The sequence below is a fragment of the Callorhinchus milii genome, unplaced genomic scaffold (genome assembly GCF_018977255.1).
Source record: "Callorhinchus milii isolate IMCB2004 unplaced genomic scaffold, IMCB_Cmil_1.0 Scaffold3, whole genome shotgun sequence".
NCBI lineage: Eukaryota > Metazoa > Chordata > Chondrichthyes > Chimaeriformes > Callorhinchidae > Callorhinchus > Callorhinchus milii.
The window spans coordinates 66,754,603-66,779,410 of NW_024704744.1; the positions used below are offsets into that span (position 1 = coordinate 66,754,603).

At 40.8% G+C, this 24,808-nt stretch overlaps 1 protein-coding gene across 1 annotated transcript in view; it reads right to left on the reverse strand.

The window, feature by feature from the left end:
• The window catches only part of igf2r (insulin-like growth factor 2 receptor), a 77,660-nt gene that overhangs the window by 10,103 nt on the left and 42,749 nt on the right, over positions 1-24,808 (reverse strand). Inside the window, exons 24-43 of the mRNA XM_042332897.1 lie at positions 24,071-24,214; positions 22,088-22,266; positions 21,267-21,354; positions 19,599-19,820; positions 18,727-18,857; positions 17,234-17,337; positions 15,858-15,985; positions 15,137-15,333; positions 14,309-14,435; positions 12,060-12,194; positions 11,433-11,689; positions 10,895-11,113; positions 9,846-9,995; positions 7,882-8,043; positions 7,153-7,360; positions 5,931-6,083; positions 4,596-4,839; positions 3,757-3,890; positions 3,329-3,446; positions 1,953-2,099 (exon numbers count right to left, since the gene is read on the reverse strand). Coding sequence (XP_042188831.1) covers positions 1,953-2,099; positions 3,329-3,446; positions 3,757-3,890; positions 4,596-4,839; positions 5,931-6,083; positions 7,153-7,360; positions 7,882-8,043; positions 9,846-9,995; positions 10,895-11,113; positions 11,433-11,689; positions 12,060-12,194; positions 14,309-14,435; positions 15,137-15,333; positions 15,858-15,985; positions 17,234-17,337; positions 18,727-18,857; positions 19,599-19,820; positions 21,267-21,354; positions 22,088-22,266; positions 24,071-24,214 — 3,247 coding nt within the window. The remainder of the gene's footprint in view (positions 1-1,952; positions 2,100-3,328; positions 3,447-3,756; positions 3,891-4,595; positions 4,840-5,930; positions 6,084-7,152; positions 7,361-7,881; positions 8,044-9,845; positions 9,996-10,894; positions 11,114-11,432; positions 11,690-12,059; positions 12,195-14,308; positions 14,436-15,136; positions 15,334-15,857; positions 15,986-17,233; positions 17,338-18,726; positions 18,858-19,598; positions 19,821-21,266; positions 21,355-22,087; positions 22,267-24,070; positions 24,215-24,808) is intronic.

Sequence of the window (24,808 nt, forward strand, 5' to 3'; positions counted from 1 at the left end):
GTACACAAATTTATGATCCAGAATAAAAGTAACAAGATTTCATTTGTATAGCGTCTTTCACGTCAGGAGCACGTCCCAAGGCACTGGACAGAGTACAGCATTTCAGACCCGAGCTGGGGTTGGGGGTGAAGGGAGGTGACCGATGGCATGGTCGAAGAGGAAGGTCTTGAGGCGAGACTTGAAAGAGGCTAAGGAGTGGGAGAGGCGGAGTGACTGGGGGATGGAATTCCAGAGAGTGGCTGAAGGCTCTCCCACTAATGGTGGGGCAGGTGGGTCGGGGGACGTGGAGCAGGCCGGAGCCGGCTGAGCAGAGGGAACAGGCGGGTTGGTAGGAGATCGCAGAGGTAGGGTGGGATGAGGCTATGGAGGGCTTTGTATGTGAAAACCAGGATCCTCTGAAGGATAGGGAGCTAGTGGAGTCGGGCGAGAGTGGGGGAGATAGGGTCACGGAGTTTGGTGCAGGAGAGGACACGGGCTGCAGAGTTCTGGATTATCTGCAACCTGTGGAGGGAGGAGTTGGGAAGGCCGACAAGCAGGGTGTTTGCATAGTCGAGCCTGGAGGTGATGAAGGCATGAACAAGAGTTTCAGCGGCCTGAGGGGTGAGATAGTGGCGGAGTTGGGCGATGTCACGGAGGTGAGGGAAGCCAGAGCGGGTCGTGGCTTGAATGTGGAGGAGAAAAGACAGTTGAGGGTCGAACAAGACACCCAGGTTCCTGACTGGCTTGGTGAGTTGCGGTGAGTAACCATGGAGGTTGATGTTGCCAGAGCCTGAGGTGCTGAGGCGCCGACGCGAGCCAATCAGGAGTGCCTCAGTCTTGTTCACATTCAACTGTAGGAAATTTGCCCTCATCCAGGACTTGATGTCCAACAGGCAGTCTGTCAGGACAGCAGTGGTCCTGGAGTTGAGGATGGAGGCAGAAAGGTAGAGTTGGGTGTCATCCGCATACATGTGGAAGTTGACCCTATGTCTGCGGATGATGTCACCAAGGGGGAGCATGTAGATATTAAAGAGGAGAGGGCCAAGGACAGAGTCCTGGGGACGCCAGATGTGACAGTGCGGGGGCTGGAGGAGAAACCGTTAGAGGCAACGAAGTGGAGACGGTGAGAGAGATAAGAATCGAACCAGGTAAGGGCAGGTCCGTGAAGATTGAGTAAAGCGGAGAGGCGGTGTATGAGGATGGAGTGGTTGACAGTGTCGAAGGCGGCAGAGAGGTTGAGGAGGTCAAGGAGGCAGAGGGAGCCCTAATCACAGATGTTCAAAATGTCATTAGTGACTTTGACCAGGGCTGTTTCCGTGCTTTGGGCAGCATAGAAGTCGGATTGGAGGGGTTCAAAGAGGGAATGTCGAGAAAGAAAGGAGCGGAGCTGGGATGCCACGACTCGTTCCAGGACCTTGGAGAGGAATGAGAGGTTAGAGATGGGGCGGTAGCTGGAGAGGAGGGATGGGTGGACAGGGAGAGGTTGATGATATTGGACAGGAGGGGGGCCAGAAGGTGGAGCTCCGAGACGAGGAGAGAGGTGGGGATGGGATCGAGGGAGCAGGTGGTGAATTTGAGTTTGCGGACAGTCCTGGTGAGGGAGGAGGGAGAGATAGGGTCGAAGGAGTATGGGGGGGGGATGGGGATGGGTCATGAGGGAGAGGTGATGTGATGGGGCTGAGGTGGCTGAATGTATCCCCTCGATTTTAGATTCGAGGAAGTCCAGCATCTCCTCACAGTTGGAGTTTGAGGAGAGGATGGGCGAGGTACGGGAAGGTGGACGGAGGAGACGGTTAGTGGTGGAAAAGAGAAGCCGGGGGTTGTCCTATGCCTCCAAGATAACCTTGCTTATCCAAGATAAAGCAAAGTATGAAGCATAGTGATTTTGTACATAAACATATGAAATTGAATAGAATGTAAAATTGAATTAATTAAATGTAACAAAATTAAACAAGCTAAATATAAATGCTTACTTGGAATAAATAGCTGACAAATCAACTGTCTGGCCAGTTGATTGGTTGACAATGGTTCCATTCACCATTTTGACCACTTGGGGTTTGACAGCACAGGCTGCACGAGTCTGCCATAGGATTGAAAACTCACATTTCTCTTCATCAATCCTGCAAGAAAAGTCGTTTGAGAGTTATATTGCCCAGATACCATACATTCCATAGATTGAAATATAGTAGGGATATGACACTAAAATCAGTTGTGTTACTTTGTCCAAGGTTTGATCATCCAGGTTAACATTTAAGAGGTTCTCAATAAATCATGTGTGTATAAAAAGTCTAGTGGAATCAAGCTAGATAGGTAAGCCGCGAAGAGTAGCTAGGAATTTCTAGGCAGAAATTACTCAATTTAGAATTAAAAGTTTAAAGCCCACTGACCCTGGTTCTTGTTTTATTGGTGCATATTACTCTTGGATTGACATACTATACAGTTTTCACTACTGCTACCTTCAATGAGTCGGGTTAACAGTGGGTAGAAAAGAGAATATCCTTTGTTACAAAACTGTTGAAACCTTTCTCGGTTTTAAATAAGATCCCAAATAGAACAAGTTACCAATTAAAAGGCAAATAGCTGATCCTCAGTTTACGAAGTGATTTGGAATGGCAAACAGCACTCTGAGACACTACCCTGGGTGGAGGGCGCTGTATAAGTGCAAGCTGCTGTCGTTGAAGTTTTGACTCAGGAATTGCAATGTAAAAACAGTTGACTTTGCCGTCCTTTTTGTCAATCCAAAATTATTTTTGGTCTGATAAGTGACCATGCTTAAACCATCTCACCTATACAAGGAAATTCCCCAAGATATTTATTGGAATGGAATGTGCACTCTCCCTGGAGGGATCCCTCTTGCTTCCTGATTCTAGAGTATTAGGTGAGGTTATAAAGAGCAAAGGCTTGGGGATCCCAGAATGTGTGTTTGGATACTGCTTGAGTCCAACCAGCTAAAACAGCAAGTTTGGCTACCTTTCCCTTTGATTGTCCAACTAGGACCACCCTACCCATTAGGGATTTGACTTCAGGGTTAACAGGAGCTGAGTGGGAAAAAATTCTTGCAATGCCTAATCTGTCCTCCACGTCCTGCCATCATCAGGGCCCAGGAATACTGCATACCCACCTGCTCAGGAACTGGACAACCAAGACCATCACAGAGGGTGAACTTGACTGACAGTCTGTTGTGAAACAAAGGTCACCTTGGAGCCAGTTCAGCTCCAAGGAAACCTTGCTTCCTTCCCCATGGATGATCCAAAACAATGAAGATCCAAAACATTGAAGATGAGGCCAACCCATCAAATCAGCCACAAATATTTTACTCAACTAATTGGCTTAATAGAAAGCTTCTCACCTTTGCAGCATTGGTGAGCTGCCTGTTGAGGAGCACTGCAGAAGTAGAATAGTTGTTGCACGGTTGCCATTGTTACACACTAAATCACCATTTGAGTAATTAACATAAACTCTCTCATCTGGAAAACAATTTGCGAGAATCAATAACAGTTTCACCTTTCATGTCAGGAGGAATGTCTCAAAGCACTTCACGCAGCTGGCTGGAACCTGATTTTTTTGGGGAGAGGGAAAGAAAGAGAGAGCGAGAGAAAGAGAAGAGATGATGGCTTAAAGTGCGATCCAAGATAGTCTTAAGTTTGATAGGGCAATGTGGAGGAACACAACGATGGAGTTGCATGTTTTAGATACCTTTTGTAGGTTTTAAAAAAAATCACCATGTTTCAGAATTTCATAATTGTATACAATTCAAAAATTCAAACACTTTCATACCTTGAATGGTAATCTTTTGAGTATAAACGATTCCTAAAACTTTTGTTTCACCATTCCGAACTCTACACACACTGGCGTGTGCAGGGCAGTCTGGGGGTCCTTCCCGAACACCCTGACAGAGGTTTATGTAAAACCTGAAAGAATTAAAGTCAAACATAAATTCCTGCAAACACTTAAAACATTGATATGCATATATTGTACAAGGAAAATTAATTTATAAAAAATCATTTTACATTAAGTAATTTATTTGCATATTGGTCAATAGATCAACTAGCAATCTGCATGTTGCTTACCAGTTTTAAACTTAATACCTGCAAAGCATTTTATTCTTAAGAGAATTTCAGGGCAGATAGGTGGCTTTTTAGAAAATGATTATGTAATGTGTAAGTAATCATATCCCATCGCACACACATTCAGTACATCACAGGACCATGTATAATGCAGATGCATTGTGGATCCACAGAATACCAGAAATGTAGCATTGACTAACTTGCTTCCTGTACATAGCACGTCAGCACAGGCTTCCCCGAGTTTTCAGCATTGCAGCAATCCAGCCACAACATAACTCAAAGAAAAAATAAAGTGTAAAGAAACACCTCAAGTGGGTCACCGTCAATGTCTAGGGATATCAAAAACCATGGAGGAAAATTTACCATATAAAGAAGGAGCAGTGCTACACCATTCCTTGTGCGTGAGGTTAATATCTACAATACCAGACAAAGTGATATTGGTTAAAGGAAAAAACATTATAGTAGATAGTTTTGCATCAATTCTAAATTATGAGGAACCAAAAAGTGAAAACTTTCCCACCATAGAATGAGAAAGATAACAGAACTTACGCATCACCACGATAAGCAAACTGCCACGATCCAGTAAGAGATGAAAGCATTCTCAAGTCATAGATTTTGTGATTATATATTATCTTGCATTCCATCCGTTTGGGTGGACAGACTGCACTAGTCTTCCATTCAAAAATTGTAGTACAATCAAGGGTTTCACTCAGTATTGTAGGTGTTCCCTTGTCAGCGCTTTCGTCACACTTAAAGATGATGGCTGATGATCGAGTGTTGGTTATTGAATACTCTGAAGAGAATAGTTAAATATTTGGGTGATTAATTGTAAAAAGAGACAACCTGCTGTAAGTACATCCTATTCATTCCTCGAAAGACAACGACATGCATTTATACAGTGCTCTTCACATGAGGCAGTACTTGATTGCTTTAAGCTCGGTGAGTTCAACTGTTAAGAACCCAAGCAACCACAACAGAGTAGCAGTTATTACTAACAACAATATGCAAAGGCATTTCACTAATAATACTTGCATTGTGTGGAGTCCTGTAGCTCAGTGGTGAGAGCACTCGCTTTGCAAGCGAGAGACCCGAATTCAATTCCAGGCAGGGCAAAACCTTGGGCAAGTTTCCTTACTCCACACAGAGCCTAATAATAATCCCTCCAAAACCAAAAACAATAATAAATTGGTCATTTTCAATCTACGACTGTTTGTGGGACATTGCTGTGTGCAATTGGCTGCCGCGTTCGCCCACAAATATATACCTTCAGTTCACTTTACAGTGTGTTCGGTGAAGCGCTTTGGGACGTCCTCCCGACGTGAAAAGCGCTATATCAAGTGCACGGATTATTATTATTATTTGATATAGCGCCTTATCACCTCTTTGAGACGTCTCAAAGCGCTTCACAGAATATACTGTAAAGTGAATTGACTATATTTTGTGGGCGAAACGCAGCAGTCAATTGCGCACAACAGTGTCCCATAAACAGTCATGGATTGAAGTGGCCAATTTATTACTTTTTTATGAAGGAATTATTACCCCCGGAAAAGATTTGCTAATCGACTAACAACCAGGTTCCTACTTACTGCTATGGAATCAGAGGAATGGAGTAAGGAAACTTCACCAACATTTTGCCCTGCTGGGAATCAAACCCAGGTCTCTTGGGTGCGAGGCAAGTGCTCTAACCATTGAGCTACAGGACTCCAAGCATGTAAGGATACATGAATGTTTTAGACCCCATCTTGTAGTGTCCTCTGGAGTTTAGCAACTTAAAATTCAGTCCCAGTAAATAAGCATAACTTTCAGCGAATACCATACCTAGTTTTGATTATCTAATTTATACTGTTAATAAGAGCAAATTCAGAAACTGTAGCAGTTACAAACCATTTACACAGAATCCCCATTCTTTGTTCCGATCGTAGTCCTCAGTTTTTGCACACCACAGGCGCCCATCACTTCTTCCATCCACTGTGCAATCAGTATAATGATTTCCATTAAATATGAAAGGAAATATGCAAAATCCTCCATCTGTAGTTCCTGTTAAGTGATCAAGTACGAATTAGCAAATTTAGTGAGCTAAATGTATACCAAAGACAGTTTGCCAAATACCAGAACATTACCTTCAAATGTCAATGAGGCAGCAGTCCATGCTGTCAGTAAGTTTAGTACACTGAACAGTGAAGATTTCCAATTCTGAAGACGTCAAAGTTCATTAAACTTACTGCCATCTGGAGCAAAAATAAATCTGTTGGACACCAATGAGCTAACATAAAGTTGTCAAGTCGAGATGAACTTTTCTTCGAGAAAGTTGTAGCACCAGAAGAAAAATTGGAAAAAGCCTACAAATAAACATCCATTCAACCCAACAAACCTATTGCTTCCACAGACGAACACTATAAACATATAGCTCAGCCACTGATCCATGGGAAAGCTTTACGAAAATATTACCTGATCACGATTAATCAAGAGAACTACACATTATGCAATTCTCTCCTGATTCACAACTGGACTTTTCAAACTCCGTCAACTTTTCTACATTACTCTTCTCTCAAATACCATAAACCTTAACCCTCTCCAAGGTCCATATATACTGCTAAATTACAATTCTTTAATATCTTTTCCAACACGTAGATGTTGCAGTATCATATCCATAACTGGGGCAAAAGTTTGTTCCAGACTGATTCCATGCAATAACCACTCAAATGGCATTAGTGTCCAACACTATAACAACATTTAATTTTGGTGAAGCTCTAAAATATTTTCCCCTCAGACAGTCTGGGTAGGTAACCTCTTCAAAATTTTATTTGAAGAAACTATGCAAAAGTTTGCAAACTTTAAGGTTTAAATATAAAATATGTGCAACTATTACCTTTAAAGTCTGAGTTACAAAAAATCCATTGAAATCATAGTTTCTGTCAAATGGTAAATTTAAACAGCAAAGTTATTATGCATGTGTATATTGGCATTGGGTTGCACTCTTGCCACTGGTGATAAATCAGAACGAGGAACATATTTTAGAGCTTTATTCCAGCTTTAATTCAGAACAAGAGCGGTTTTTAAAAAAAACATTTGGAAATAGATAGAATTAGTTCCCCTATTAACTTACGTTTTGGACACGGGTCACCACTGCCATAGTGCATAACTATAGCATTATCCTGGTGTATGTATTCTAAAGTCATTGCTTTGGGATTCCCAAACGAAACCGCTTTGTTGCCAGATAACAAGCACACAGCACTGTCCTTGCACTTTTTCCCTGGTAGATCAGATACTGCTGCACATACATCAAGGTAATAGATTTGTTTTTCAGATTGTATCTGGGGGAAAGCAAGAAAAATCACAATACTATTGTGGCAAACCAAGAGAAGACAATATGGTGAAAGAAGCAATACCAAATGGCTAATTTAAAGCTATATTCCCTGACATCCTAAATGTGTATGTATCTATTGACGGAGGAACCAAACTAGTTGGCTTGGGACAGGCTGTTTGACTGAACTAGATGTCTAATGCTGCTTGATTGTAGAAAAGAGCCACCCTTAGCTCAAACAGTTTGCATTTGGTAATAGAAGTGTTCTGGGAATTACCCTTTTCTAGACAAACCAGTTATATGAAGATCTGGAGTCACAACATGAAAGTAGTTTGAATTTGAGCTATGACAGTGATGATAGGATAATATCAACCACGACTCCTAGCAAGGCATTCCACATCCTAACAACTGTGCATTGAAAAATGTTCTCCTAATCTTCCCATTTGCCAGCTATCTTAAATTAATGGGAGAAAACAGCTTCAAGTTCACCATATGATACATTCATTATCTTGTAAGCTTAAAATAAGAAACCTTGTATTTTCCTCCAGTCAAAACCGACAGATTGAAAGTGTACTGTAGCTGCTCATCAGTCAGCGAGCAGCCAGATGTCATCACAGAATCTGGGCAGACCAACGGAGTTCCCCATTCAAAGACATAGCTGCATTCAGATTGTCGCATCATCTTTGGTCTTCCCTGTAAAGGTGAAAAGAATTAACCTCCTCTTCTACTGCTGGTCACACAAGTTCTACAAAATTCTTAGAAGAATTACTTCGGATCAGTTTGTAGATGTGTGGATTAATAAAAATAATAATCCTTGCATTTGATATAGCGCTTTTCACGTCGGGAGGACGTCCCAAAGCTCTTCACAGAATATATTGTAAAGTGAATTGACTGTATACTTGTGGGCAAAATGCAGCAGCCAACTGTACACAGCAGTGTCCCACAAACAGTCGTGGATTGAAATGACTAATTTTTTTTTTTGAGGGATTATCATCAGGCTTGTGGAGTAAGGAAACTTGCCCAAGATTTCGCCCTGCCGGGAATCGAACCCAGGTCTCTCGCTTGCAAAGCGAGTGCTCTAACCACTGAGCTACAGATCTCCACTCCTACAGAAAGGCTTTACAATGCAATCCACCAAAACTTCAGAGCCAGCTTTAGCACAATGTGTGGAGCATAAGCACAACATGGGATTGGTTAGGCTTTAATGGTCCATTTCGGTGCTACACAATCCATGTCTGCGGATGACATCGCCAAGAGGGAGCATACGCATGAGAAAAATAAGGGGGCCAAGGAAGGAGCCCTGGGGCACCCAACAGGTGACCGGGCGGGGGCGGGAGTAGAAACAATTTGCCGAGACGAAATGGAGGCGGTTGGTTAAGTAGGACTTGAACCATGCAAGTGAGGTCCCACTAACGTGGATGAGGGAGGAGGCAGTGGCGGAGGATGGTGTGGTCGACTGTGTCAAATGCGGCAAAGATCCAGGAGGACGAGGAGGCAGAGGGAGCCCTGGTCACAGATAGAGAGGACATCATTTGTGATTTTGACAAGTGCTGTCTCTGTGCTGTGGGCAGGGTGAAAAACAGACTGCAAGGACTCGAGGAGGGAGTGGAGGGAGAGGTGTGACCGAAGTTGACCTGCAACAATGAGTTCCAGGAGTTTGGCAAGGATGAGTAGGTTGGAAATTGGATGGTAGTGTGAGAAATTAGAGAGATTGAGGGTGTTTTTTTTTGAGGAGGGCTGTGATAACAGCGTTTTTCAGCGTGTGATGAAGTTAGAGTATTTAGAGTCTGGTGGTATGGGTCTATGAACCCTCTCTACCAAACCCCCCCTCCACAAACAAAGTGGCCATCTTTCAGTTAGTCAGGTTGGCAGTAATGTCACTTGCTTCACCTACTCAAAGTTCAAGAAATGCCACTGGTGTCTTTCTTCATGAAACAACATTAGCAACACTTCCTGCACCCAATGTGCACACATGCAGGAAGGAATGACATCAAGAACTTCACAACCCTGGGAAGCAGACTTTTAGTGCAGGAAACCTGCAGATCATTGCTGGATGCCTGGTATATCATTCTTCCAATATAGTACGGGACCACAGCACATCCCATTATAAACAGATCAATGCTAAACCAGGAACCTTAAACTGAGACACCTTGACTGATGTAAAATAATGCCTCCAACCTTTGCTTTACCTAGTTTGTGGCAATTCAGATAATCAGGGGGAGNAAAAAAATCAGGTAAGTCAAGGCAACACTAGTTCTGGGTTGTAGAATCGTATTTTGGAACAGATAGGAGTGGTTTCTTTACACATAGGGTAAATCTGTGGTTAAATGACCCATTTCTTAAATAGGTTATTTAAGAAAAAGCTTGATAGTATTTTATAAGGGTGAGATTAATCTTGAAGAATACCAGAAAAACTAGTTTGGACTAAGAACTAGCTAAAAAGTTAATATATTTTTTGAATTAAACTGCAGATTTGTAAATGACAAATCCCTTACCAGGTCTATGCCTCGGACACAGTGAAATGCAATGAGGGAGTCATAGTTGAGCAATTTGTTGGCTTCACAAGTTGTATTGCTGGTAAAAGAAATGTAAACCTCCTGAGTTATTCGATTGATCTGTGGGGGCCACGAGATGCGACCAATATCCTAAAATGAGTGAAACAGAAGATCAAATGAAAACACCACTTTTAACTGAACGTCAGGTTTATAATTATTTCCCCATTGTACAACCTGAGTTACTAAGACAGCTATGATAAACAGCTCGTCAAAAGGGATCAGGGTTTTCATTCCCAGAAATTTGGTTTTAAAATTAACATTTCTGATTTAACTCATTTCAAAGTATAGCCAATTCGAAGTTAGTATCTTCTTCCTGAATCCTGGGCAGGAATGCAACACACAGAATTATTCTCAACATAAACTTCAGGGTGATTTGCAAAATTCAGGAAGACGTTACCAGTCTCCTCAGCCAGTTGCAGTGCCTATCCACTTGCACACTGAATTTAGATGGTGTCAATACGATACAATGATGAGGAAGATAGCTAATATGCTCAGTGCAAGCCAGTAAAGAAGCTGATCTTCTGGGTGCACTGGATGAATTGTTGTTAACCCATCAAATGGTAAGGATGCATATACATCCATGCCTTATGGGAATGCTTCTTATGAACCATAGAGGAGTAAAGTCTGTTGGGCTACTCCCAATATTAAAGGGATGACTGTCCTGTCAATTTTGTTCTGACAAGACAACACATCACTACCAGCCTTAAGCTAGTAGTATCTGGAAGTAGTGAACAGAGAAAATTATTCAGCAAGTGGGAACCAAAGTAAAACAAAAAGTCACATCCAATTATCCATTTGAATTTCTGCAGAATGTTAGTTTTCAAATTATGTTTTGAAGTACAGGTTGGTAAAGGCAGAACAGAAATGTTACATTAATTGGTCATTTACTACATGGATGGTACTGACAACAATTGCTTCTGAAGTTCGAGATGTTTTATAAAAGAGACAAAGGCCTTACAAAGCTCTTGGAGCTGCATGTCTGAACTTACCACAGGGGGCCCATTCACTGGATCCATGCACACAGCTGCTCCAGGGGGGCACACAACATTTGGAATAGGGTTCAGTGGCTGGCAAAGGTTGATGTAAAAGTTAGGCGTATCATCCCGACCATCTACAATATCCTCATCAATTGCAGAGTAGTATCCAGTCTTCTGGATCAGAGGACTCAGGTCAATAACAGAAGTGCCATTCATCACTGAGCACTTCACCTAAAGAGAAAACAAGTCTATGATCATAAAGCACAAACGTATTTTCTGTAAGACTCAATTGTTAATCACTGTGTTGGAAAAAAACTCATTGCTGTTGTGACAGAGTGAAAAATTTCAATTAATATCAGAGGGAAGAAAGGTTTGATGTAGACAAGAGTTTACTTCACATGAAATTCTTCAATGAGAATTAAAATTGAAGCATTTTATAATACTTGAGTTTGATAGAAGTCTCAGAGCACTTTGCAGGATTATACGGTAAAGTAAGAATTCTAGAGTACTAACATATATTGGTTATAAATGGTTCTTATAAATACTGTACCTCATGTTCACAGGCCAGCTGTGTGTGCCAAGAAAAGTAATGTGTGCATGTCTTCTCATCTGAAGCCACAAGGACAGGTTCTGTGGTGACACCAGAACCACAAACAAAACTGAAGATACTTCTGTGGTTAAGCGATGGATTGCTTGAGCAACGGTCACCATTACTATAGGTGAGCTTTAGCACCTGATCAGCATAAGTCAATTTCTGATTAAATCTCCCTGCATTGATTGAACGTTGCCGGTCAGTAATACACACACCTAAAAAAAGAATCGAAAGGCTTTAAAACATCATATGCACAATAGATACTCTTAGCAAAAATGATATGAATTTACAACTGTATCATAAATTCACCAACACTATTTTTTTCTGCAATGTTTAATCGTTAAATGTAAAACAAAATTCCCATCCAATTCTATCAAACAATCTATACCCCCTTTGACAGTAGCATTTCTCAATACTGTTTTTGGACAGAGCTCTCTCACCCCCCCCACCTACTAAAAGCTTCCCATAACTTCTTCCAAACCAGATAGAGATTTAAATTTATATGGTTCTATTTGTACCTGCTAGGTACAGGAAATACATTTAGATCTCATCTATTATTAAGTTGTATAGCCTTTCAATGCATACCAACATCATTTCCTGAACACCTTGTGCCAGACACCTTATCACATATTTGCAGGGCAACAAAATTTCCTTGGATCTTGCTGTCATAAATGATGTGGTTCTGATTTCTTCTCAAAGGATTCAAGTCAAATGAATGTCCTAAAGAAATAGCAAAAAAAAGTTAAAACCTGCACAATTAAAACCCTAGCATTCATTCATATATTTTTCAGTGGCCATTATTAACCTAGAGTTTAAAAACAAGATAGATTCAAACAAAAATAATATTGGTGTTATAACATACGGTACCACAGTAAAATAGCTTTTATGCCCTTAAAGTAGCAGTCTAACTGGAAATTAATGGAACTACGCAAAAGGAGAAGAGTTTCTCCTCATGTCCTGGCCAACAATGCTCCAGATAAAATTCACTTTGGGGCCATATGTGAGATATTGCTGTAAGCAAATAGGCTTTCATTCACTTTAGGGTCATATGTGAGATATTGCTGTGAACAAATAGGATGCCACATTCACCCACAAAGGTAGTTACTACACTTTACAGTAAAATCCTGTGAAAGTAGCACTTTTCCTGTAAGCATTACTATGCAAGGGACAAACTGAAGCGTGATATTGTATGACTATTTACAAGAATTCACTAGTATTACCTAATGATGGATAAGTGTTTCCACATGCATCAGACATCTGGCTAACCAAAAAAATGAATATTTGGAAATTACTGTCTGGTGAAATATTATGTGCAAGTTACAAATCTGAACTTCAATAGTTTGTTGAATTTTTTTTATAAACACAAAAACTTATAGGTACTCGTCTATATTTAATAATTTCAACTGATTACATAAAAAAGTAGTAAACTATAGGGGTATGGGAGGTAATTCGAACTGAAAGGGTAACTATTAAGAGCCAGCACAGACATGATGTGTTAAATGGCCTTCTTCTGTGCTGTAAATTTCTACAGTTTTATTTGTACCTGCAAGGTACAGGAAAGAGATATACATTAAAATTCAATAGAATACATTAGAATATACAGCACAGAAACAGCCCATTTGGCCCAACTGGTCTATGCCGGTGTTTATACTCCACATGAGCCTCAAGAATAACTAAGCCTCAACCATAACCTTCTATTCCTTTCTCCCTCATGTATCTATCTAGATTTCCCTTAAATACATCTAAGCTATTTGCGTCAACAACTCCTTGTGGGAGCATGTTCCACATTCCCATTACTCTCTGTGTAAAGAAATTTCTTCTAACTTCCCTATTTGATCTATTTGTGACTATTTTATATTGATGGCCCTTGATTTTGGTCTCCCCCACAAGTGGAAACATCTTCCCTATGTCTACCCTATCAAAACCTTTCATCATTTTAAAGACCTTTATCAGGTCACCCCTTACCCTCCTCTTTTCAAGAGAAAAGAGTCCAAGTATGTTCAGCCATTCCTGATAGGTATAACCTCTCAGTTCTGGGATCATCCTTGTGAATCTCTTTTGCACCCTCTCCAGTGCCTCTAACCCTTGTATAATGTGGGGACCAGAACTGCACACAGTATTCTAAGTGTGATCTAACCAAGGTTCTGTAGAAGTTATTATTATTAACCTTGCATTTGATATAGCGCTTTTATTTATTTATTTATTTACCATAACTTCCCTGCTTTTCATTTCTATCCCTCTAGAAATGAACCCCAATGCCTGGTTTGCCTTTTTATGGCCTTATTAACCTGCGTTGCTACTTTTAGTGAATTGTGTATGTGTACCCCTAGATTCCTTTGCTCCTCTACTCCATTTAGGTTTTTATTTTCCAGGATGTACATGACTTCCTTATTCCTTCTACCAAAATGTATCACCTCACACTTTTATCCATTGAAATGCATTTGCCATTTAAATGCCCATTCAGAAACTTTGCTAATATCTTGCTGTAATTTGTTGCAGTCCTCTGTATTAACTACTCCCCTCAATTTGACAGTCTGCAAATTTTTAAATTGTACTGCTGATTCCAGAGTCCAAATCATTAATATATATTGTGAACAACAGTGGTTGGTCCCAATACTGATCCTTGGGGAACACCACTTCCCACCCTGTCAGTCTGAGTAGCTACCCTTTACCCCCACTCTGCTTTCTGTTTTGTAGCCAGCTTGCCATCTCATCTGCTTACAGCTTTAAGGTCCACCCTATTTAGCAGAAAAAAAATAACTTTCATAGGTCAGTCACAGCTCAAGACTAAGAGCTTGGTAAGAGTGTGGAATATAATGAAATGTGCCACAGACCTGAAATTGGATTAGTCACAGTGCACCGGTCATGCACATTTTCAGTTACTCGGCAAGCAGCAGCCGTGAACCACAAGAACGTGTACACACAATCTTCAATGGCAGTGATTAGATTTGGCTTTGTGTCCTGCAAAAAAACAATTAAAATGTATTTAACAGGTTGATATCCCAAGTTTTAGAATCATTTTAAGATGCACCAAAATCCTTCATTTGCAAATGTTACCTAATGTGTAAGTCTTTAGACTGCAATTCAATTGGCTGCTGTATTTTGTTCACAAAATATACAGTTGATTCACGTTACGGTATATTCTGTGAAGCACTTTGAGACGTCTCAAAGATGTGATAAGGCGCAAGGATTATATTATTACTGTTATGTTATAATATTCTTCTCATTTTAATACGATCACATTTATGAAAGTTTGATCAAGGTTTTATAGCTCATGGTCCTTTTCAGATTTTTCTCATCTCCAGAATGCACTAATTGCATTAATGGACTCGAGACGCCAGTTTCCAAGCTGTATTTTCTATATAGTATGAATTGCTCCCATACTCAAACAGTCTTTGGACAGTCCCAATGAGATTCTACTACACAACAGGATCCAGGCTCCACCTTTGACCACCACCAGCAGCAATGTGAGACTGGCCCATCTCCAAAATGATATCCTGCGGCTTGAACAGCCTGGTGACACTCACAAGTTTAAGGCCACACACAGAATGATCACTTGGACCAGGGATGAGAGTTCACTATTGCCTGTGAACATACCTCAAGGGTTAACAACTTCAGAATAGAGGAACAAAACAGAAAAATCTCTTATGATAAATACTTACAATTGCATTTGCATCACACTGAAAACGTATGATTGTTGTCTTGTTGCGAATTCCATCAGGACATCTGTCACCACTTTGATAGTGTAGGACAAGCAGGCCATGTTCCCACTTTGGCCCTCCAGCTACTGTCCCAAGGTTTATGTACTTGGTGCCATTCTTTAGGCAGGCAGCAGCATTAAGCGGACAGACCCAACTCCCTAAGTGTAATACATTAGACCATTAATATTGTACCAAAATTAACTTCAGAATGAAACCTGGAATGCAAAATCATTTAGAATCCAACATGAACTTAAATACCAGAGCAATCAGAGACCTTCATCTGAAACTTGAGATTGAACTCCTGGTGCACAGGAAAGTCCCTTAAACAAAAGTAGATCATGTTAAGAGGATCTATTTGGATATAACCAATCGTAGCTTGTGGAGCTTACAAGAATGAAAAAGTTAAACTGATGTAAAACTATAAAAATAGGGTAGAGTAAGAATAGGGGAGGGGGGTTGGGGAAGAAGAAGAAAACTGAAACAGGTTTCATATCAGCCCTAGGTTTAAGCTGACAACCATCAGATCCTGAGAGAAATGAATCACCCTGGATCACAAAAGAGGGGATCAGATGATAAAAGCTCATCTGCCATATCTTTCCAGAATACCAAACACACCAAACATTATTTTTTTCTAAAAAAAAGTCAGATCAAATTCTAGTGAGCCAGTGCTGAACTGGCTTACCATTTTGAGGGACCAAAGACTTGCAGACGTTGATGTAGTACTTCTGCCCATTATCTATTGATAGGATCTCCCAGTTATCTCGATATCGGGACAAAGGTGTAAGGTCGTAAGAATTCCCATCATCGTCTCTGAAAGATGATAATTAAAGTTATAGACAAGGACCATCAATGTTTATATGTCTAACTTAGCCTATAATACCATTTAGTTACAAGCAATTGCAGTTACTATGAAGAGACTATCACAATATACAATTAAATGAAAAAAGATTAATGCACAGTTGGAATGATGAATGTTAAGTCTTTGATGCCATAGAAGTGTTCACTTGACCAAGTTTTGCCAACACCCTCTTCCTGGCTGTTATTGTTGTATCTGGAAATGACCTGACTACATCTAAGATGATTCTGTATTGATCTGAGAGTCTGAGGTGTTCAACAACAGACTTTGAATAATCGTATGAGAAAAGTGCTTTTCTCCTTGGTCCCAGGAGATATTGGAGGCACAAGCAGGTAAAGAGCTTTGGAGGAGAGGCGGTGGGGGGAAGGAAAGTCAGACTAGGTAAAACAAATTAAAGTTGAAAAGTGACAAAAAATGAGCAGACAAGTACAAGTACTTTAAATTGTGTGTAATATTTTATACTGCACATATTTATATTTGACATGTCTTACAGCAAGATATTGTAATGTTCAAGTAATTTACAGATGTAAAGAGTGGTTTCTACTGACTGCAATGTGTAAAGATGAGAAGATAAATGAGAACCTGTGAACTTGGGGCTAAAAATTCAACACACAAATTCCAAACTTTTTGAAGCAATAACACCTTTTACAGTTCTTCTATTGTGCATAATACTGCATCAATTTGAACATAGCCCACTGACGGGATCAGATCAAATGTTACACCACTACAACCAAGCTGCTGCTTGGTCCCACAAGTGTAGGGCATTTTGTAGGATTGTTTAGTTATGTCAACAGCATTTTTAGGCCGAATTTTGGGCTCAAGCTGTTACCACAGGGAAAAGGAATATCACACAATCACAGGTCACAGAGCAAATAGATGCAAGATCAACTCTCTCTAATTCCACCCTGAACTGAAGAGCACCAGTGTGACGCTTCTGTGGCTTCTACCAATTAAATTACCAATTAGTAAATCAGTGCTGTGGATGTGAATGAACTGGAAAATTGGTGGAGACTAGTTATTTGTATAGTATTGGTAACTGCAGTAGACTGCATCCCAATAATCCTAATTGGATTCAAACTCAAGTCTATGAGGTAATTCTCCCATTGTGCCACTCATTCCCAAAAATCTGTTTTTAAACAGATTTCTTCATTCTAACCACATTAATAATATTGACTTTAATTGAAAGATCATAATAAAATTACCTTAAAGTGCAATCGATGGATGTGAAAGGCGGACAAACATAGGAAGTGTGCCATTCAAACAAGTACGTACAGTCTGAAGTTTCTCTCAAAAACTTTGGTTCTCCCTGTGAAAAGAACACTGAACATAAGCTCTACATGTACTTCAATTTTAAATAATTAAGCCAAAGATTTGCAATTTAATATTTGTTCCCGAAATGCATTTTCCCATTGGATTTTATTAAAGTTTAAGAACATGCTGGATCATGTTTTATATTAATGGGATCCTTCCACCCTTGACTCCAGGACCACTGCTGTGCTGACAAAATGTCTGTTAGACATCAAGTACTGGATGAGAGCTAACTTTCTCCAGTTGAACGTCATCAACACCGAGGCTCTCCTGATTGGCTCCCGTCAGCGCCTCCTCATCTCGGGCACTGACAGCATCACCATCCACGGTTCCACACTCCACATTACTGAGCCAGTCCAGAACCTTCGGGTCTTGTTTGACCCTCAACTATCCTTTCTACCCCACATCTGTGCCATGACCCGCTCTGTCTTCCCCCACCTCCGCAACGTCGCCCGGCTCCGACACTGTCTCACACCTCAGGCCGCCGAAACTCTCATACTCGCCTTCATTACATCGAGGCTCGACTATGCAAACTCCCTGCTTGTTGGCCTCCTGAACTCTTCCCTCCACAGGCTGCAGATCATCCAGAACTCTGCAGCCCATGTCCTCTCCCGCACCAGGCACCGCGACCCTATCACCCCCATCCTTGCCCAACTCCAAATTTTGTTGCTGTTATATGATTCAAGTCAAATTCAGTGCAGTCCCCATGACAAGGTCATTGGACACAGAATTCCAACCCAGGCGATAACATGACATGATTAATGGTCAGTATTTCTGAATCGTAATGCTACTGATCACATAACCAATGACGCCACTGCACATAAAGCTGCCAGCCTTACATGCTCACTGCAACAGGATTGACAGCGCATTCCATCAATCCACAATTAATCTGTTTGCACAAGTGGGTTTGGATGTGGATTGATCAAATGTGATTGTGCAGCTGGCCACAGGTCCACAAGCCATCTGCTTTATAAGCGATCCAGCGCTAGAATGAATTATATTGGGGATTCACTTCAGCATTTATAAATTTAATGTAGCACTGCTCACAAGTAGTAATGCAACTATTTACTATATATAGCAATAAGTTTATCAAGTTAGCCACAATTGAAACATTCAAGATCAAACCTTGCCTAGAGGAAAATAAAACAAAAGAGCTAGAATTTAAAGATTCCAAAAGTCCCAGGGAAAATACATCACCTAACTTGGGGCAGGCTCAACCTAGTCAATGCCAACATGACTGACCCCAAATGATCAACGCAAACGACAATTACACTGGAGTCATAAAAAGTTTGAGATTTCAGAAAGTCCACTGCCTTTAGAAAGTGTCCAAGTCTGAAGACCATCAACTTAACAAAAACACAACCTGTGTAATTAATATTTTACTGACCGGATTTTGACTGTGGTCACAGTAGAACAGGATGGCTGTGGATCGTTCATATATTTTGTGGCACTTCTCCCCTTTGGTGTAGTTAATCATTATCAATCCATCTTCATAGATTATGTTATGGGTAATGAGCCCTTTTTTATATATATGAAAAAAGGGGAACACATTAGATCATCTGTGCACTTATTAAAAGGAAAGTTCAAACAGATTCAAAATTTTAATTTAACTAACCTGGATGACAAGAAAGTTAAGCGCGATACCAGACTTTAACAATTGCTTACCTGTTTGATAGAAGTCGTTCTGAATTTCATGCAACCTACAACACACCACACTCCTTCAGTCCTCACTTCCCTCTGACCCTTTCAGCATTATCACTTCAGTGTCTTAGTCATACTAGACTCAAAGCACCAAAGGCATGAACGAAAGGCAAAGGCAAAGTTTAAAACTCCAAAAAACTAGATATTGTAGTAAAGTCTCTTCCTCCATGTGGCAAGTCTCTGTTCCTATATTTTCTATCTAGCCTGCCATGATTCAATATATTAATACAAAGATATATGGAGAATTCAAACCATAAAATGCAACATTTGCATTTTTCACACCGGTACCTCTTGGGTGATATGGATAATAATACTTTCATTTGGTATAGTTTCACAACAGGAGGACCATAAAAACATAATCCCCCCCAACACACACACAAAATGGAACATTAACATGCCAATTTACAGAAGATATAGTTGGGAAAAGCAGTTTACTTTTCCCATTGCATTCTCTTTTAAAAGAAATATTTTATAATCAAGGAAACCCTTGGTAGATTTCAGGCTCCTCTGAAGAACCAAATCAATGCCTTATGCTATACAGTGATAGGTAAAACTTACCTGCAGTTTTGTCGGCTGTGGGGTTATCCTTCTGCACCTGACATGCAGACACTGCATTTGCCCCACTTCTATGGGCAGCATTGCATTCGTGTCCATTTAAGTGGTCACACACTCTGAAGTGATACGTATATTTGTCAGTATTCACTTGGTAATTCTTGTGGGCAAGACGATTCAGATCAAGCTCATAACCATATTTTGGCTCCTTAACCCTACAATTTTCACCTTTAGGCAAAATAAAAACTCATTAAAACTAACACCATGAAACCAATACAAGTTGTTCATATATATACATCCCTCAATAATAAATTCCAGAGGGAGCTCAAATCAAATGCTCCTCTTCCATTAATTTTCTAAGAGTAACTTAACCCTTACACTTCATATAGCTCCTTAGATAGTTGAAACGATTTACAATATTTACTGTTCAATACAAATTTATATAGCACCTTTCATATTGGGAGAACAGCCCAAGGCACTGCACAGTCCAGGATTTGACCCAAGCTGGGGGTGGGAGAGGGGCGAGTATTGTAGACCATACTTTGTAGGCATCCAGCAGCCAACTAGCACGCAGCAATATTCCATGAACAGCCATTAAGTGAGAATTAGGGAGGGGAAATCACTGGCCAAGACACAGGATGAAATGTTATTTTTTCTGAATAGTGCCATGAGATCCTCAACGTCCATCTGAACATGCAGACGGGATCTCAGTTTCACATCTCATCCAAATAACTGCATCTCTGACAATGCACACCTCTGGCACGCTATTGGAGTGTCAGTGAGCTCAAAGTCACAACAACGGGCTTCAACCCATGACCTTCAGACTCTGAGATGAGTGCAACTGACTAAGCCAGGTTGACAATGTGGTTGGTCTTGCATTTCCAACATGCAAGAATCCACTATAGCATACCCGTTGCCAGCTATATTGGTGGATGCATTGCCAGGTTCACCCCTTACAAAATGCTGCTGGAAAGATATCCTTTCCAAAGATTCATTATGATATTAAGTCCTTCACCGATGTACCTGTTCCTATATTTTCTCAAGGTGATTTTCTTTTTAAATGTAGATTCACACACCAATAAGCATGTTAGTGAAATGAACAATTAATTTTATTTCTTGACATTGTCTTTTCTGGTTTTGTACATTCCCATACCAATCAGTCAATCCCAAATTAATACACTTCTCACGTAAAAATTGAAACAGCTTGAAGCACTTTAAGTATTGAAAACTCTAAAGGCAACCACCTTCTGTGTTAAGTTTTTAGTGGGTTAATCTTAAGAAAACAGTTTATCATTAATGAGGTTAACATGAAAAGTAACCATTTAAGCAACTTGGCATTTCTTCTCTCTGCTGCCCTCCCCACCCTGATGATCTGCAAATGAATTGTAAGGTTATATTCTACTCATCATTATCTCAGCGGCCCCCTTTGTTCTGTGGGTTGGAAGGGATAGCAAAAGGAATATTCTTATAAAGTAGCTTTAATGGAATGTGTTCAAACTCAGAGAAAACGAGCAGAAATTGTGGCCAGTTTACATCGGGAAAGCATTTTGTCTGATTTTTTTATTTTTACAAGTCTTCAAGAATTGATTCAAAGTAATCACAACACAATAAAAACCCATATATTTCCTGTATCACAGCTTACTTCATTCTACATTCTCTAAAGGTTTTGCTTACCACTAGCCCGAACAATCGAACAGGCAGCTGGTGTTCTCCACACGAAAAGAAATTCACACTCATCTGATTCTTCAAATACAGGGGATCCCTGCAGTGAAACACAGAAAAGGGTTACCTTTCAGCAGAGCTCATCTTCTAAACTCCTGTACTAAATGAAGTGATGTGACTCACAATGTGAATTGCATAGATTCTGTTTTGCAATATCAAAAATAATTCAGCAGGTTCAAATAATAATAATAATCATCCTTGCATTTGATATAGCGCTTTTCACGTCGGGAGGACGTCCCAAAGCGCTTCACAGAACACACTGTAAAGTGAATTGACTGTATATTTGTGGGCGAACGCTGCAGCCAATTGTGCACAGCAATGTCGCACAAACAGTCATAGATTGAAAATGACCAATTTATTATTGTTTTTGGTTTTTGGAGGGATTATTATTAGGCGTGTGGAGTAAGGAAACTTGCCCAAGGTTTCGCCCTGCCTGGGATTGAACCCAGGTCTCTCACTTGCAAAGTGAGTGCTACAGGACTCCACCTGTAGTTCATGTACAATTCACCTTAAGATGATTCTCTGCCCAAATAAAAAAAACATACATGTTAAAGGTTGAATGTATTGCATCTCAACTACCATTTCAAAATTTACCATTTAAAATTTGTTGAAAGGATTTGAGATCGAGTTGGAGGAGGGTGAAGAAGAGGGAAAGTCAGTCTCGATGAGGTAGTAACAACAACAACTTGGATTTATATAGCGTTCTCCACGCCGGAGGTGGTACTGTATTTAACCTCAAAAACAAACGCATTTTCAAAAAAAAGTTAACTTACTGCAGTTTCATCACACTGGAAGAGGATACGTGTAGAATATCGCTGGTTGGCTTTGCAAACATCACCATTTAAGTACACAATACTGAGGGAGCCATCAGTTCCAGCCTGTGGACTCATCTGAACATAACCGAGATTCTGGCTTTTGTCAGCATATTTTACGCAAGATCCTATAGCACCACCTGTCGGACAACGATTTAAATTAAAAACCTCCACTTTTACATATCATAATTTAGTTAAATCTGCTGATAAATTGATAGTAAACCCAAAGTGCATAAAACCATAGGATAGACTGGTGGAATTAGTAGTTTACTGTTAAATATTTCCATCAGCCATATCATCAGGAAGTTGTCCATTAAACTTATTATAGCCTAACAAAGGCTATAATCTCCACCCTCCTCCTGCCATTTCTGTGCTATGATAAACTACTAATTTAGTTCTTGACAGATGTGCCTTACAGAGGCTTGTTTATAGAATCATATACATGATATTCTACAGAAGTCTCAAATAGCAACTGAGTGAACGACAACAACAACAAAATTACACTTATATAGCGCCTTTCATGTCGGGAGCATGTCCCAAGGCGCTGGACAGACAGAGTTAAGAAGCAAGCTGGGGATCGGGGAGTGTGGAGAGCGGGCGGTGCGGGGGGGCAGGGAGATAGAAAGCATGGTCGAAGAGGAGGGTCTTGACGGTGGCAAGGGAGGGGGTGAGACGGAGGTATTGTGGAATGGAGTTCCAGAGGGTAGGGGCAGAGTGACGAGTCCGCCAATAGTAGGGTGAGCGAGGTGGGGGACGTGAAGCCCGCTGAGCGGAGGGAGCAAGCAGGATGGTAGGGGGTTAGGAGGTCACAGAGGTAGGAGGGAGCAAGACCATGGAGGGTTTTGAAGGTGAGGACCAGGATCTAGAACTGTATCCTCTGTGTGATAGGAAGCCAGTGGAGTCGGGCAAGGATGGGGTGATAGGGTTGCGGAACCTAGCTGCAGAGTTCTGGATGATCTGCAGCCTACGGAAGGAGGAGTTGGGGAGGCCGACAAGCAATGAGTTTGCACAGTCGAGTCTCGATGTAATGAAAGCATGTTTGAGGGTTTCAACCACATACTATATTAATAGAGCCACATACTATATTAAGATTTGTCAGTAACCAGGAATGCATTACACAGGGAGGCGTTTGTGTCAGAGCTAAATCTTTGCCAGTCAGCACATCTGTAAATTACAGAAGACATGAAGTTCCTGATACCTGTATTTGACTAGTGAGGGATCAACTGGCACTTTTCGAAAGTCAAGATCCTGGTGACTATGCTCCTTTGGGGGGGGGAGGGGGGTGTAAGCCGGGTGGCCTTGGAGTTCAACTAGCTCCAAGGTGACATGTTTGGCAACAGAATGTCATAATTGAGCCAATCCTCTGTGGCTGTCTCAGTGGTCCAGTTCTGAAACAGAGATTTGTTTCACATTTCTAGGATCTGCAGTATTTTGCATTTTGTCCAGTTCTGAGTCAGGCAGGTCCACGGTATTCCAGGGCACTGCTGATGACAGCACAGTCAGGTTGGCTCAATAGGGGCAGGGACTCTTCCCACTCGTCTCTTATTAACTCTGCAAGTCAAAGGCCTATTGGGTTAGGTGGTCCTCCCTGGACAAGCAACAGGATGAAAGCTCGTCAGACAGTGGTTAGACTTCAGCAGCACAACAATGCACATTTTTGCACCCCAAGCCAGCTTCTGAAACCTGCGCCTAATACTGTCTGGAATTAGGTCATCAGGATGATCACCATGTAAAATGGTGCCAAAAGAACCTGAATACTAGAGAGGCCCTCAATTTGAATGGACAAGAGTTTAAAAAAGACAATATCAGAGTTCATTGGAAATCAGATGTCTTTGCCTGACCAAGAACATAAAACAGCTCATAAAATAAAGTCAGCAGGTTGGATCAAATTGCTCACACGTACACTAACAGCGCTATTTAAACCATGCGTTATTGGAAACTCACCAGGGCAACCGGGCACTGGAGGTAAAGGTTTGCACACATTGAGATAAAATGTACGTTTTTTCCTATCTTGAGTTGTATCCACTGCAATCCAAGGACTACGGTCTCTTGCAAGGTCACTCAGGTCATACAGATTACCAGCCGAATCTGAAAGGAGAATCAAACCGAACAATTCGTGCAATCTGAATTCACTCCGCATTCCTCTGATCCAGAAGAAAACACTAACTTGAACAATCTCAATTGGTGCTACGCTAGATGTCTAAATGGAGTTAAGGAAAAATAAATATTCAAAGCAATAAAAAGAAGTTCAAAATCCAGCTTGCATTATTTTCTCAAGTTGCAAGATCACATTTTGCAACAGAACGACCACAACTTTGCTGAAAGGGGCGAGGTTTTTCAAAGCTCAACTCCAAGTAAGGCCACTAACTATTAATAGATGTTAACCACCGACTAAGTAGCACGCCAACTTCCATAGCTTTATCTTCAAACTGTGGATTGGCCAGGAAAAGGGGACATTTTGAAAATAATTTAATCTAAGTGAGCCTTGGCGCTGCAAGTTCTTTGACAATAAATGTCAGTTTGTCATCTTGCCAGACCACTCACTTCCCAAGATTGAGGTTTAGCAATGCTGCTAATAGAAGGGATGGAACAGTATCACAGGATGACTTATGCACATTTCATCTTCAATTACTGAACAATCTGCAGAACAATGCAAAGCAGCATTGTTATTAGCATAATAGT